Source organism: Nelumbo nucifera, chromosome 1, assembly GCF_055504915.1.
Source record: "Nelumbo nucifera cultivar China Antique chromosome 1, China Antique-T2T, whole genome shotgun sequence".
In the NCBI taxonomy this organism is placed as follows: domain Eukaryota; kingdom Viridiplantae; phylum Streptophyta; class Magnoliopsida; order Proteales; family Nelumbonaceae; genus Nelumbo; species Nelumbo nucifera.
Genome location: NC_142649.1, coordinates 173,017,592 through 173,033,181, shown reverse-complemented (window position 1 = coordinate 173,033,181; position 15,590 = coordinate 173,017,592). Strand labels below are relative to the sequence as shown.

Here is a 15,590-nt window from a genome sequence, read left to right as displayed (position 1 = left end):
CTATTTGTAATATTAATAATAAAAATAATTTAGTAAGTTATTACTAATTACTTAATAAAATAATTATTTTTTTATATTATCCATTAGGCTGCGTTTGGAAGTGATGCAAATGGAGTATAAATCCTGGTTTAGAGTAAATTTGCACTCTGTTTCACTTTTGCTTATGTTTGGCAACATTACATTTATGCATTGGCAAATGAGAGACCAATGCATATTTACATTGATAATAAGATGTAAAAGTATATCAATAAAAAAGAAGTAAATTTGCATTCAAGTGGGCTTTTGATAAAAAAAGGTATATATTTTATTGGAATTCGTATTTGCATCCATTACAGCTAAAAGTCTGTTTGATAAGAAGGTAAATTTGTCAGTGCAAAACTAACTTAACTTTGAAATTTATATGAACCATTTTACACTCTACAAATTTGCTTCCACACTTATTTGCATTGTTTGCAAACACAGCCTTAGTGTTCAATTTTATCTATTTTATTTTATTAATGATAAGTTGTTACAATTTTTTGTAATTATTACTTAAATATTAGTAAATATATGTACTTAAGTGCAGTCATAATTAAATTAACCTATAGACTATTTTTTTAATCATAATTAAAATAATCTAAACTCTAGCTCAAGGCTTAAGACTTCGGATTGGGCTTGGATTGATCCTCAGCCCAACCTAACCCACCTAAATTGCATTGCTAAGAGCAATGTGACATTCGTAATTGAATTGGACCAAATCAGGTACAACTTATGCATGCATAATTTTTGGGTTTTTAACTATTTTTAGAGGATGGGCTGCCCCTTTTACGTAGCTCAACGAACCAAAAAAAAAAAAGAAAAAACAAAAGATCTTGGGCCATATTTTAATAGTGTATTAACAGGGCTGCTTAGCCTAGCTTGGCCCACAGCCCAAGCATAACAATATTTGTCTGAGCCTGGGACAGGGATATGTTTGCCCATGTTAATTATAAAATTATGATTTTTATAAATTAAAAAATATTTAATTTTAATTTATTATAAAAATTTATACTTATACATTACTATAAAATTTGTTATCTAAATATTATATCTAAGTTAAGCTTAGGGGTTGCTTAACTTGGGCCCTGCCTGTTAGGGTTGTGAGTGGATTCTGAAAGTTAGATACCTAATTAGATTCTAAACCCGATTATCCCAGATTTGGATGTTAGAACTTAATTAATAATCAGATTGAATGTAAATTTAACCCCATTTGATCCAATTAAAATCTAAGTTCAATAAAAAACTATTATCTTATGTGTATATATATAGTACAAATTATGTATGCATTATAATTATAATTATACAAATCTTATAATTGATAAATTCAATATTTTATATTTATTGTACATGTATGCTTTAAAAAGAATTAGTTTTTTAAAACTTTTTTAGCTTTTTGGTTATTTTAAACACAATAAGATGGTTGTGGATGGTGACCCATGCTCACACTTTAACACAATATAACATTATTTTTAATTATTTGTTTTCATTTAATGGTTAAAAATTTTCAAGAATTATTAATTATCTGAAATTTTAAGTAACTAAAATTACATTTATTAAATTTACCATGTGGTTGAAACTTAAACACAGTATATCTTTCTTTATAATTATTCGTTTTCATTTAATGGTTGATTTTTCAAGAATTATTAATTATATGAAATTGTAAAGCAACTGAAATTATATTTTCAATAATTAATTGAATAATTTTTTGGAAAATTTCTGGAAATGATTTCCTCATAATTACATAAGTAGTGTAATTATAGTTTTCAAAATTAATTTTTTGCCAAAAATAATTTTCAATAATTTTCCAAAATTACAGAAATGTAATAAATTCCCCAAATTTACACTAATATATCTTTTATTTTCCAATAAAAATTAATCAAGAATTATCCGAAAATGTAATATAAAAAGTTTGGAAAATGTAATAGTTTTCAGCCAATAAATTCACAATTTTCAATAAAACAAAATTTATTTTGTGACAATAAATTAAAATTTACAACCAATAAATTGATGAACAATAATTGCAATAATTGACCATTTTAGTATTTTTATTGTTATTGAATAATTATTGAATAACAATTATTTTCAACCAATTTTCAATAATTTGAATAATTTACCGAATAATAAATTTTCAATAATTTATTAAATGCTTTTCTGGAATAATTTCCTTGTAATCAAATAATTTCGATAACAATTATTAAATAATTTTTGGTAGATTATTTTTCAAAATAATTCTTGGTAGATTATTTTCCAAAATTATTTGGTAATTTTTCTAAATAATGGATTATTTGATAATCATTTGTTTAAATAATAATACTAGATTATTATTTAAGTAAATTTCGAAAAATTTATTAAAACTTGTTTTGTTGTTTGTTTGATTGAATGTTTTTAATTATTAAATAAATGAGGTATAACGCATAAATAATTGATAAAGGATAGCGGATTTGGGTAGAATATTATTGATTGTTTTAATGTTTTACTGAATTAAACAATAGATAACGAATTTGGGTTGGATCTGGGTCGAAACATCCAGAAACCGACTGAAAAGCATTACCTTCTTAACCCGGTTTTGCTACAGTGGTCGCTGGACGTAGAGACCATAGTACGAAACAGGGTTCTATTTACAATGCGACTTTTTGGCAGAAATGAGTGGTAGGTTGCCGAAACGACTCCGGCGACCAATATTTCTAGCAAAACGACCCTTTTGGACTTTGATGGCCTGTTTTCTTTAACGTCTTGAGGCAAAAATCCTCCCCTGTTTTGGTCTCTAATGATCGGTGGCCCTATTTACAGTGGGGTCTTTATGGCAGAGAAAGGAGTGGTAGGTCACTGTAACAACTCCGGTGACCAATATTTCTAGCAAAAATGACCCATTTGGACTGAATGGTCAGTTGACTTAGAACAAATCCTCCTTTTGGTCTGTAACGATTGGTGGTATTTAATAGTCTGTGGTAAACAGGTTAGAAGTAATGACATCGTGCTGGAAGAATTTGGTGATGCAATTGGGTTGTATGGGTCGGGTTCGGGTTGGTTCAAGGTTCTTCGGGTTGAATTTTGGGTTGCGTTATCAAAATGCTAAACTCTAATTTCAAAATATAATTGAAATTTAAAAAAAAATATATATGAAAAATGTCAAAAGTAAAAGAATTAACTTTAAAATTTCAAATCTAAAATAAAAAACTTTGACATGTAATAATTTAAAGAGTAAACAATAAAAATTAAAGACTAAATAGAAAAAATTAAAGAGTGAAAACTTCTAATAATGCATAAAATAATTTCAATCAGACGACAATCGGGTCAGCGGGTTGATTCATGACCCAACCCAACTCAATTTTCGGGTCGGGTCGGGTCGCTTTCTCGGATAATTAAAAACCCTAACCCTGTTTTTTCGAATTGAATTGGATCAACTTTTTGCCAGATCTAACAAGGGATATTGAGATAAGGGATGGGTGTTTTTGATCGTGCGATAACAAAGAGACGTGGGGAAGGGGAATTTCCCTTTTTGAAAACTTGCCACGTGGCTGAATAAAGGAAAAAGGAGGAATGAGAAAGAATGAATGAGAGCAAAGGTGGGGAAAAACGGAAGGAGAAACCATTCAAAGAGAATGCAAGGGAGGGCTGCTGAAGTGGCCTTTAACACTATATAATATAGCATAGATAGCGAATCAAGTATGTCGGGAGGGTAAAATTCTAATATTTGATGTTTCAACTCAGATGAGGATGGTATGGATTTACAGCATTTCAAGAAGCCCCAAAAAAAAACCCAAATTCACCCATCGTATATAGATAGATAACTAACAAACCATTTGGAATTTGAATGAAGTTGGCGCTAGGGGTACAGTTTGGGCGGGCTTGCATTCAGCTTTTGTCAAAAATTGAATAGACCTGATCCAAAACTCGAATTTGAAACAGTATAAAATGTTAACTCGGGCCAATTGAATGCACCCCTAGATGAAGTTGAGGTGGTTGGATTGGGTTGGCTCATGGGCACCCATTGGGTCTGATAGATCCAAATCCTAATGTTCTCTCCCCCAGCCCCATGCCCCAGTGGGCACTTGAACCGTTTTTGCTTTCGGGTTGCAGGTCATTAGTTTGACTGGTTGGGTCGAACGATTCAGATCGTGTCACATATGTGTATGTATGCAGTATATATATTATATGTATTATTTTATATTTAATTTATGTTTTTTAATTTAGTTTTAAATTTTTTATTTATAAAAATATTAAAAATTACAACTTGAGGCCAAAAAAGGGTTTTTTTTTCATGAAAATAATGGGGCAAGGCACACCTACAGCCCCTTGGGATGCATAGATCTCGAAAAATTACCAAAAAAAAAAATCAGTCAAATCAGACATTAGAGTGTAAAATTATGACCTCCAAAAATTTGCATGCATTAAGTGTGCAACCCACGACCTGGTCATCAGGTCGAACGGATCAATAGTCAAACTGGACTGGTCCAACAATTCTTGACCAAATCAATGGTTTTTGAATATTTGGCAGGTCTTAACTGAATTAGACCCAAAATCCTAACCGGAGGTGATGGTTCCAACAGCCACCAGATCAACAACAGATTGAAAACATTGATTTAGAGACCCATGAATGAATTGATGGAACCTAAGTATTAACGTCCCAACATCGGATGGTGGAAAAATTTGCAACGGTCAATTTAGGTGGTCTCACGTAGAGTAGAATATTTCATGTTCAACATGGCAATCATCCAAAGAAGGGTACTGGTTTCCCAACCTTTTCTTTCAAACCAACCACAGCCTAAGCTTTCATGGGGAACTGGGCTTGCTTAATTTGTATGGTGTAAATTGGCCCATGAATACCATTGGATTGGCATTTATTAAAGATTAGATGAATGGATTTTAAAGTTCAACCCAACCCATCCAATTGCCAATTTGCCACCACGTAGGAACTGAGAAGGTTTTTGTTACTTCAATTCAATGTCTGCTGTGAAAGAAATTGAATTGGCCAATCTTTTTGGTAGTGCTATTTAAGCAATGAATGACGTTCTATGTCACACCACAGAGTCACAGACAGACCTCAGTTAACAATGGCAATCTTATAAGAGAATCAGGATCCACCATTAGTGTGTAGGGAATTGCATTATGCAGAGAATCAGCATTTGATTGGACCATTTTGCCCATCTGTGCCCAAGTGCAGTTTTGCAGTTGGAGTGATTTTTCTTCCATGGTCTAAATGATTTCAGATCAGATTTTGGCCTAAATAATCCCTAAGAATCTCCATTGCAAGGGAAATAAAATAAAATAAAAATTTCTCAACTAGGAAGGAAGAAAAGAATTATCAAATAGTCCACAGGATTCTTCCAGGAACATCTTTGCTTAACTGAAATGACTCATTTCTGAAAGTAGTGAAGTTATTTGATTTCAAATGTTGGAACCCATGAAAAAATGTCTATTTTACAGTTGAGCCCCTCGATTATATAATGTAAACTATATTATAAATTTATAATCATATTTTATACAATTAAAAACACACTTGCAGAATTATATCATAGTAAATATAACTTATTATGTTTTCATATTAAAAAAAAATTCTATGATATTATAATATACAATATATTACATCGCATGAAGAGATTATGTGGGAGTTCTATGGTGAATGGCAATATTGTTGAAGGTTAATGTTGTCTAAACCTCTTAATTTTGTTCTGAATGTATCCAGAAGGGAGATCATTTCTAGAAATTTAAGACATACAGAAATTAGAGGTGTATTGAGATGTTTAAACCAAACAACTACTGACCTTAAGTCCTGTGTTTCTCTAACTATCCTCCATTCATATCTCAATATTCTTTACATTATTGGTCAGTGTCCAGACTCCAGAGCTTTTCTGTCTTCTGGTTAGATACAAGGGCATAACCACAACCTTGTTTACAATCAGATTCCCAGCTTTTGTTGCCTTCTTGCCGCTTAGGAAGAATAAAAAAGGACAATCATAGAGTTCACTTGCTTGGGAAAAGGTATCCCAAACTTGTCTTATTCAAATCTTATTCTTATCAAAGGCCCCTCCAAATCTGCAAACTTCTTTCCTATCTGCCTATTCTGTCTCTGCCTGTGGCCTTCTTTATGGACCATTAGCCATCATGTCTCTCCTCTGAGAAGATGGTTAAAACCACCAGGTTGGAACAATTTTATAAGGTGGGTCTCAACTCCCCTCCATTTGTACTATATCTTTATTAGGCAGGAGATGGTGACTTATTCAGACCATCCATTCTAATAAGATCAACAGGTTGTCCATGGTATTTTTACCTTGTTTCTTTCAGGGATTCCATGAGGAATAATCAGAAACAGACAGCATAAACATTCTTGCAATTTGCATCACTTTCTTGTACATATTGTTTTACTCCATTTCTTCTACTTATCTGTAAATAAAAAGTAATTATTAAAAAAAACAATTATATGAGACCAACTTTCTGCAGGATGAGTCCCTCCATCCAACTAACAGCAATTGTTCTGCCAGTTTAGTCTTATAACTGTAGATGAAGCAAATTGTTCTGCCAGTTTAGTCTTAAAACTGTAAGTGAAGCAAATATGTTGAGTTTAGTAATTAGTGAAGGTCCTTTAATTCAGAAAGCAATCTCTCTGAATTTTTCTCTTCCTTCCTTCAATCCTTATCCTTCACTTTGGATGGATGTCTTTTCAACTACTACCACCCTTTAAATTCCACTTTGATCCCACCCACCTACATTACTCCCTAAGTTGTTGAGGAATTCATGAATTGGAGAGAACTCTTCTGCTGTGTTTACTTAGCTATCACGACATGTATCCTATTCAAATAATAGTACGCTGAACTTTATTTAGTTCTCTTTTTTAATTTTTCTTTTTGCTTTGGATTGTGAACATTCATGTAAACACAATACATTGGTCAAGACCACATCTTGTTCAATCTTATCAACAAATTAAACCCCTAATTATGGCAGCAAGGAAATAACATATTTATTACATTTTTACAATGTAACTTAAATGCTCAACAGTATATTTCATCATACAAAATATTCATCTGGAATGAGTGGGCAGAACTTATGTTATAGGACTTAGTTGCTGAACCGCCACCAGATTTAGATATTCCGTAAGACTTTCTTTTGTCAGGTAAAAGTTTAAGCCCTATGTCCCCGCATTTGTGATGATTTTTCGTCAAGCTAGAAAGAGCTCTCCAGGGGCCTAAAGACCATGGCGTTTGATGTTTCTGCAGCTTCCATGATGAATTAAGACCTCGGGCTTATTGTTTGGAATCTGGAGGAGGTAGAGGTATAAGTAGAAGGGATGGTTTTAACTAGTGGGATTAAAGACTGCACAACATCAGTCATGAGAGGTCGGTAATCAGCTTCTGGTTGAACACAAACAGCAGCAATGGCAGCTACCTATAATATCAATGTGTTGAGAATAAAATTCGTCAGTTGTGATCATGGTGAAACAGATGGTAACTGTAGAAGGAGAAAAATGACCTGAATTAGTTCCTTCTTTGAATATTGGCCTTTTAGAGCTGGATCAACCATTTCTACAACTTTCTCTCTGTTGGTCAACCTTGGAAGAGCCTGAGGCAGAAAGAATAAATAAGCAACACTTCAAAGATCGGTCAACCTTTAAAGATTGGAATCATGCATGCACAAGAAGAGCAGTCAGGGAAGCTAATAATGGTCCCGATGAAGGTTAAAAATGATGGAGACCGGAGGTTATACTAGGCCTCTCTGCAGTTGAGGTAGGTTCATCTCAGAGAGATGTTCTGGGCTCCTCATGCATAAATGCTGATTCTTACTGAGGTATCAAATAGTAACCAACTAACCATTTTGAAATTATCAATGAATTGCCCCCTCTCATATTACTAGACAAATCTTAAATTGTGATCAAGCTGACAATTGGAAATTACTCTGTAATGGATGATATCCTAGGAAGCAGAGGTAGATGTTGATTCAATCTCAAGCTGTCAATGGATGGCACCGTTGTTATGGCTCTTTAATTTCAAATGCTTTTGACATTTATTGAACATAAGAGGAAACCATAGTAAAATCGGTAAAAAAGACGAGAGCTGTTTTATTACTAACCCATGAGACAAGGAAATGCTCTCCAGGAGGGCGCTTTGTATCGACGGGTATACGACCTGTTAGGAGCTCTAGAAGAACAACCCCGTAGCCATAGACATCTGATTTTGCAGTTAGCTTACCAGTTGAAGCACACCTGCATTAACAAGCAGTAACAACAATAATCAGATTATTAAGCTCATAGTTCACTCAAATATAAATTCAGAGGAAAAAGGGAAAAAAAGTGAAAAAACAATCACAGATTCTATCCTTTGGGTGTGTATCTTTCTCCCAGATTGAATATGCTAGTTATAATAACTTTAGTCACAAGAGTGCAGTTTGATCCTTTTGATGGTTCCTTCTTTAATTCTATTAAACTTGCCACCGAATGCTTAATTTGTTCAAAAGGTGTTGACAGTGCCTGAAACTTGGGAAATGACCCAAATTCCATTTTCACCACCAAGAGTGTTAGAATTCCAAATGTGGTCATATATCTTAAAATCATTTTCCTTTAAATCGAACTTTTCACATTAGAGTGGCCTTGAGTGAAGGCAGATCAAGATGGTCCCCCAGCTTGCCTAAGAACCGGAGCAATGAATGTATAGATAGAAGGCCACACACAGTCACTCCTAGGTCACTATCAACTGCATTAATGCCAAGGACCAGACACTCTGGAACTTATGGATGCCAGCTGAAGCCTAGAAGTAGCAGGAAAAGAAATACTAAATTACTAATAGACTCAGCAAAGACCGGTCTGAGAGCACCAAATACCTACAAAGCCCAAAGAAAGAGGGGGGTTACTGGATTCTGCTCTTGGAAGTCATTTGCAGACTTCTGGGACACCAGAGAGTCAATGGGTTCAACACACTTAAGTAGCCATTGATAATATTTTTTGTTTCTTTCAATTAGCAGACTATCACGATCCCAATCATGAATCATTGCCAACAAGACAAGTGCGTTCGGATATGGAGTGTAGCTTATGGTTACATACATTCTGGCATGGCCCCCACACATGGATGACCATGTCTCAGTCGTCTGCACATGGAGTGTGTCATGCCAACCGGGTAAATGCAGAGAGACAGACACCCAAAAGATAGGTAGGTGGCAGGTAATAGAAGACTTACTCAGGCGCAAGGTATCCCGTGGTCCCTACCACAGTGGTTGTGATCTGACTATTGATCCTGTCGGGACCTGTCTTGGCCAACCCAAAATCTGAAGCTTTGGCTCTCAAGTTCTGATCTAATAGAATGTTGCTGCACTTGAAATTCCGGTGGATGACTGTTGGGACTGCAAGCTCGTGGAGGAATTCGAGTGCTCGAGCGCAATCGAGCGCAATCCTTAGCCGGGTTGCCCAATCCAGGGGTTGATATTGCTTGTGGGTCCGGTGGATGTGGTGATGGAGGCTGCCATTGGGCATGTATTCGAATATCAGAAGCCGATGCTGTTGGTCTGCACAGTAGCCCAGTAGCTCCACCAAATAGGGGGAATGCAGTCGGCTCAATAAATCCACCTGCATTTCAAGTCAAAATTGGAAACCATTTTCTTACCCACCATGTGCAAGTGATAAAAGCCTTCATAAAAATTTATGGATTAGGTCTATGAGTATGTGTGTGAATGTGTGAAACAGAGAGAGAGAGAGACAGAGAGAGAGCAAAGACAAGGAGAGGGATTTCTTATCTAATTGTTTGTTTGAATATCAAATTGAAACTTCCCATCATTTTACTCTGTCTCAGCTCTACTTCCCAATTTAATATCCTTTGATTCTATTTAAATACAACCATAGGATTATCTAGGAGCTACAATATATTTAATCTACTAAAATATCAAATAAAAACAAGAGAGAACAAACAAATGAAAGAGCAAATAAAACAAAACTAATAAATGAAGTGACTCACCTCAATCCTGAACTCACGCTCCCCTTGTTTTCCTTCTCTGTGTACCATCTTGATTGCTGCCACAGTCCCATCACCCAGAGTCCCCCTATACACCACCCCATGTCCTCCCTTGCCTATCACATTTGCTTCACTAAATCCATCTGTTGCCAATTCCAGCTCTTTGTAGGTGAAGACTTGCACTCCTCTAAATTTGGCTAAAGGGATATGACCTGAATTTCCTCCATAAAAACAACCACTCTTGACATCTGTCTTAACATCAAACACCCAATCAATCAGAAATTCAAATGCCCACAAAATAAAATTAGAAAACTCTTTCTTCCTTCAATCAGGGAGGATGAGATTCACACAAAGAGAAGTATATATAAAATTTGAAGTGGGTTCATACCCGGACTAGCACTGAAACTTCTGGTTCTGTGAACACCGAACCTACAAAGTTTGATGTTGTTGATGTTACTGTTGTCGTTGCTACTTTTGCCGGTGCCATTGTTTTTCCCAGACCTAAGTTTGCGGAGTAGGATTACAAATAGACATACGGCGAAGGCCAAAACAATTGAGATGATGGGTATGATGATTATGAGAAGGGAATCCCGAGAGAGAACACCATGGTGGTCTTGATGGGACTCTGTGTGTGAAGTGTATTCGTGATAGGCATATCGGCGTGCAGTCAGACTGGGTGGTCCTGACGGAGCGTCTGATGGGAGAACCCCCATGAGCTCTAAAGAAAGAGGAGAAGAAGAATGAGGGAGAATTATAGAGGAAAAAGGATAAATAGAGAGAAAGAAGGAGATTGTGTTGGCATCAAAGAGGGTGGATGCAGATACATGATGAACTCGTTATGGAGCGGAGGCTGAGTTTTCCTTCCTGGGAGGTCAACTTGCCTGTATGGCCACATGAATCCATACTTGTTTCACGTGCATTCTCTCTCTCTCTCTCTCGTGAAGTTTAAAGGTATGATGTACTTCATTCGTCCCTTCTTTTGTATTATTTATTAGTATTGTCGTTGTCTTGTTATCAGAAGAGCTTGGAAGCTTTTGCACTACTGTCATATTATACAGAAATATCAATAATTAACTAAGGCAATCTGGGTAAAAACATCATCCCGAACTTCCGTGTCGTTGATCATTTTTTTCCCGTGCATCGCACGGGATTTGTAAAAAACAATAAATCTGATAACTACAATGTTGTTTAAAATAATTGGTCTTTATTTTTGTTATTTGTTACAAAAATAATAAATTACTGCTAATTACTTAATAAAATAATTACTTTTTATATTATCTATAAGTATTCTATTTTATTAATGATTAAATATTATAATTTTTTGTAAATATTACTTAAATATTTAAAATAATTAAATATTAGTAAATACAAAAATTTAGGTTATAGTCATAATTAAATTAATCTAAGCCCGAGCTTTAGGTTTAAGAATTCAAGTTGGGCTTCGCTTGATCCTCAACCTGACTCAACCCCCTAAGTTGCAACCCTAGGAGCAATGTGACATTTGCAATTATCTGAACCAAATTGAGCTATGGGGGATGGGATATCCCCATTGTGTAGCCCAATGAACCAAAAACATAAAAGATATTGGGCCAGATTTTCATAGTGTATTAATAATTTTATAGGTTGCCTAGATAGATTTTTTTATATATTCATTATAATAAACTAAAATTAATTTATAAAAGAAATCATAGTTTTATAATTAATATAGACATGCTTGTCCCTATCCCAGCCCTGACAAATATTATTACACTTGGGGTGTGGGGCAAGGCAACCTTAAAAACTGTTAATACAATAGTAAAAGTTGGCCCAAGATTTTGTATTTTTTGGTTCAATTGGCTATACCAATGGTGATAGTCCAACCCCCATAGTTCCTTTGGCTTCAATATTAATAACTTTTATCTAAAATTAGTTAAAACCCCAAAAATAATGTATGAATGGGTTGCCCTCGTTTTGGTTCAATCTAATTATGAATGCCATTTCTCTTAGGTGTGCAACTTGGGTGGATTGGGTTGAGTTGAGGATCAACCAAAGCCCAACCTATAGTCTTAAATCTCAAACTTGGGCTTAGATTAATTTATTATGACTACAACCTAACTTTATATATTTACTAATATTTAAATATCTTAAATATTTAAGCAACACTTACAAAAATATTATAACATTTAATCATTAATAAAGTAAAATAAATAAACAACTATTTTATTTAGTAATTAGCATTAATTTGTTGTTAGCTATACTTGTGTTAATTTTTATTAACTTTTCTATTAATGTTTTTTTAATTTTCATCATGGTTAGATAAATTGTTATTAATTTTTATATTTCTAAATTGAATTTAAATGAATGCTATTTTTATTAATTTCTATTAATTTTTGTTATAAATTTGTTTTGATACTAATTTTTATTAGATTTTATACACTTTCATTTTTTTAAGTGGAACTTAAATGTATGTGCACTATATAAATAATAATTTCAAATTAAATGGCTAATTTAAAACATCTATTGAAATATTACACATATATACTTATTTTAATTTTCATAACTTATGTTAGTGGTATTTTATTGTTACTAACTTCATTTGTTGGTATTATTAATTTGTTTACTATTAATTATATATCTATTTTTTTTATTAATTTAATATCTTAACATGGTGAAATTTAGGAATGGAAATAGCGCATGGACCACTCTATCCTCATTTGGGTATACAAATTTATGCACGTTTTAAAAATGACCTATAAAATGAACACTGTAGGTTTGGATTAGAGATGAATTTGTCAAATCAATTTACAAATTGATTTAATAGTACTTCTAATAACTTAGCTTCTTTACTATTATTATTTGCTTCATGGGGCTACCTCCATCCCCAATAACCCCCAACCCTAGTAGCAGTGATAATTGGTCCTAGATCTCCACTACAAACATCCAGAAAAGCTATCAACTAAGCCATCATTAATTGGTAACTTAACAATTCAAGTGGGCTCCTCACACGGGTAAGTATTTATGTAATTTTTATATTTAATGAGACCTAAAAAGTTATTTTATGAAAATAATATTAAGTATTTGTTTTGCATTTATTAAGCTTTTCTGACTCAACCCGAAGCTTCCAATTCAGGAAAAAAAAAGTGGAAGAGTTTTAGAATCTAAGCTACCAACTCAATTATTACCGAATGCCAATCTGTTCCCCATAAAAAATCCAAACTCAACTCATGTTAACCACAAAATAAACTCCCTTCTACATGAATTCATTAGCAGATTACCAAATTGCCCATTTCAATTGAAGCAACCAAAGCATAAATAAAACTCAACCAAGTAGTAGATAACCCAACCCCTTTTTCTAATATTTCTCAAACAAAGCAGAAATCATGGTGTTCCAACCCTCTCATCATTCTGTAGAACAACTGCTGCAACATAAGTATGAGGAAGATTATTGGCTACCCAAGTATATATTTTTTAAGTCTGTGTACCACTGATATAGAACCAATTTTCATTCATTATTCAATATAGAGAGTTGGAAAGTTACAAAAGCTAAAATAAAAACAACAAAGCTCAAGTCTTCGAAGCAAAATAAATAACATAATTAAAGAAATGAAAGTTTAATTTGCTTCTTCAATGATGTACCCAATCCCATAAGCCCTTCATGTGGAACTTTTGCAACTTTTACCAATGAACAGAGCTCATCGGCATCTTCCTTATCATCCCTCTTTCAAGCAATGAGAACTCGAACTCACCTTGTCACACTCTAGATCCCCTATTGCTTTCTATGTAAACCTTTTGATTTCATGTATGGCTCCCATGCTCTTGAAAGTGCATTGATGTAAGAATTTGTAGAGATTGAAGGTGTACTCCCTAGTGACGATCACCTCTCATTTCTATCATTGTTGCTGTAGCTTTCTCAAAACCCCTAAATCTGAAAACCATAAAAAGAACAAAAAAAAGCATAAAACAGTATCTGAACTTTCAAACATGTCACTGTAGTATCTAAACTTTCAAAAAGTGTCAAGTTGGTCTCTACCGTTAATTGACTATCAGTTATGTATTGGAAATGTCAAAACTACCCTTTAAAAATAGACATTGTTCATTTTCTTCTACCTTGAGACTGAACCGGTTGAGGTGCTTGAGATTCCAGACTAATGAAGTCATAGTCTTTGACCTTTAGATCTGAAACACATTCTTGTCTAATTATTTCTTTACTTTCAGTTATTGTTTCCCTCTATCATATTTCATGTTTTTTCTCTCAAGGTAGAAGACAATGAACAGTCTTCTTTTGAAGGGTAGTTTTGATATTTTCAATAGATAACTGACAGTCAATTAACGGCAGGGACCAAGTTGATACTTTTTGAAAGTTCAGGTACTGTAGTGGCAAATTTGAAAGTTCGGGTACTAACTTGACAGTACCCCAAAGTTTAGGGTACTAAAGTGGAATTTTCTCCAAAAAAAATGAGAGATGCGCATAGCTACTATTTTGCACATATACGGCGGCAACAATCCAAAGATCCTCATAAAGCTCTCTCATTTTGTGCCGAATGAAAGAGAACCAATAGATAATTGCACCTGAAGCAAACCCCAAAGCATCTAGCTCTATGCTTCATTTTGCACTTATTTCATAGTTTTCTGTTCAGTTATTAGAACCTGCAAGAAGAAGAAGAAAGGAAAAGGAGGAGAAGAAAGTGAGGATATAAAAGAGAATGGGTTGAAACATCTCCTAAGAAATGCTCCATTTGAGGGAAAAAACCCTCGATCCAAGCATTGCTTTAATTGAGGACAGTAAATGATTAAAAGAATTTTGTTGCTTTTTTAATTCTAATGCTGTTTAAGAGGTAATAATGTATTTTAAAATGAGAGACCATTCACCTGCCTTCTTTTTGCAAGAGAGTTGCTGATGGGTACAAATATAATCAATGGTTGATAATAATTACTTTTTTATATTTTAAAACAAAAAATACAAAAAAAATTGAAAAATAGATAAATAGGTTGACATGCTGACATGAACCGTCCAATTTTATTATATATATAGATTAGTATTGTCGTTGTCTTGTTATCAGAAGAATTTGCCCGATTGATTAGTATTGTTTCCAATCTGGGTAAAAACAACATCCCAAACTTCCGTGTCGTTAATCATTTATTTCCCGCTGTTTGCCCAATTGATTGACAATTGAGAAATTAAAAACTCCCTACTTCTGATTCAGGCTATGGACCTCTTGTTGCCAACTGCCTGGAGTCTAGAGAAAAGATAAAAATGCTGATGCTTTTCTTTGATAATGTAGAAGAAAACTCGTTCTGTGATCTTTGGCAATGCGTAGAGTGAAGGGTGTCAAATAATTGAAACTCGTCTGGAAACTGAGACTGGGTCATGAGGCTCTCAATGTCTCTAGCATCATCTTTGATTGTTAATCTACTCTTTAGGTCTAAGTTGGGTCCCAACTCCCAAGAACACACATCTTCCTGGACAGCCCAGACCTCTCTGAAACTCTTCTACAGGCAAGGGACCTCATTGACGCATTACAACAAACACATTTGATGAGCTACAAATTAACAACAGTTCTTCCACAAGGTTTGTTTTCGGGACATATATAATGGAAGAGATTGCAGTAGATACAACAACTAACATAACATAATGGCAATATAGCGGAACTATCAAGTAGT

General features: G+C 34.1%; 1 protein-coding gene across 2 annotated transcripts; it reads right to left on the bottom strand.

Moving 5' to 3' along the window:
* Positions 1-6,954: 6,954 nt before the first annotated feature.
* LOC104596413 (putative serine/threonine-protein kinase PBL7) lies at positions 6,955-10,868 on the bottom strand. 2 transcript variants are annotated; one of them, XR_016080660.1, is made up of 7 exons: positions 10,339-10,868; positions 9,954-10,198; positions 9,183-9,568; positions 8,083-8,215; positions 7,908-7,961; positions 7,486-7,575; positions 6,955-7,401 (listed from the first exon to the last, which is right to left on the bottom strand). XR_016080660.1 is itself a non-coding variant. In XM_010257564.3 (6 exons), the coding sequence occupies exons 1-6, from the start codon at positions 10,661-10,663 to the stop codon at positions 7,246-7,248; spliced, it is 1,335 nt and encodes a 444-aa protein (XP_010255866.1). In that variant the 5' UTR covers positions 10,664-10,868; the 3' UTR covers positions 6,955-7,245. The 2 variants fall into 2 exon arrangements, 1 of the variants encoding a protein (XP_010255866.1); XM_010257564.3 differs by lacking the exon at positions 7,908-7,961.
* Between the last annotated feature and the right edge of the window lie 4,722 nt (positions 10,869-15,590).

Coding starts and splice junctions, on each gene's coding strand:
- LOC104596413 (XM_010257564.3), bottom strand. CDS start 10,663: ATGGGGGTTCTCCCATCAGACGCTCCGTCAGGACCACCCAGTCTGACT. Junction 9,569..9,953: donor AGCGTGAGTTCAGGATTGAG/GTGAGTCACTTC, acceptor CTTGAAATGCAG/GTGGATTTATTGAGCCGACT. Junction 8,216..9,182: donor ACGGGATACCTTGCGCCTGA/GTAAGTCTTCTA, acceptor TTGTTAATGCAG/GTGTGCTTCAACTGGTAAGC.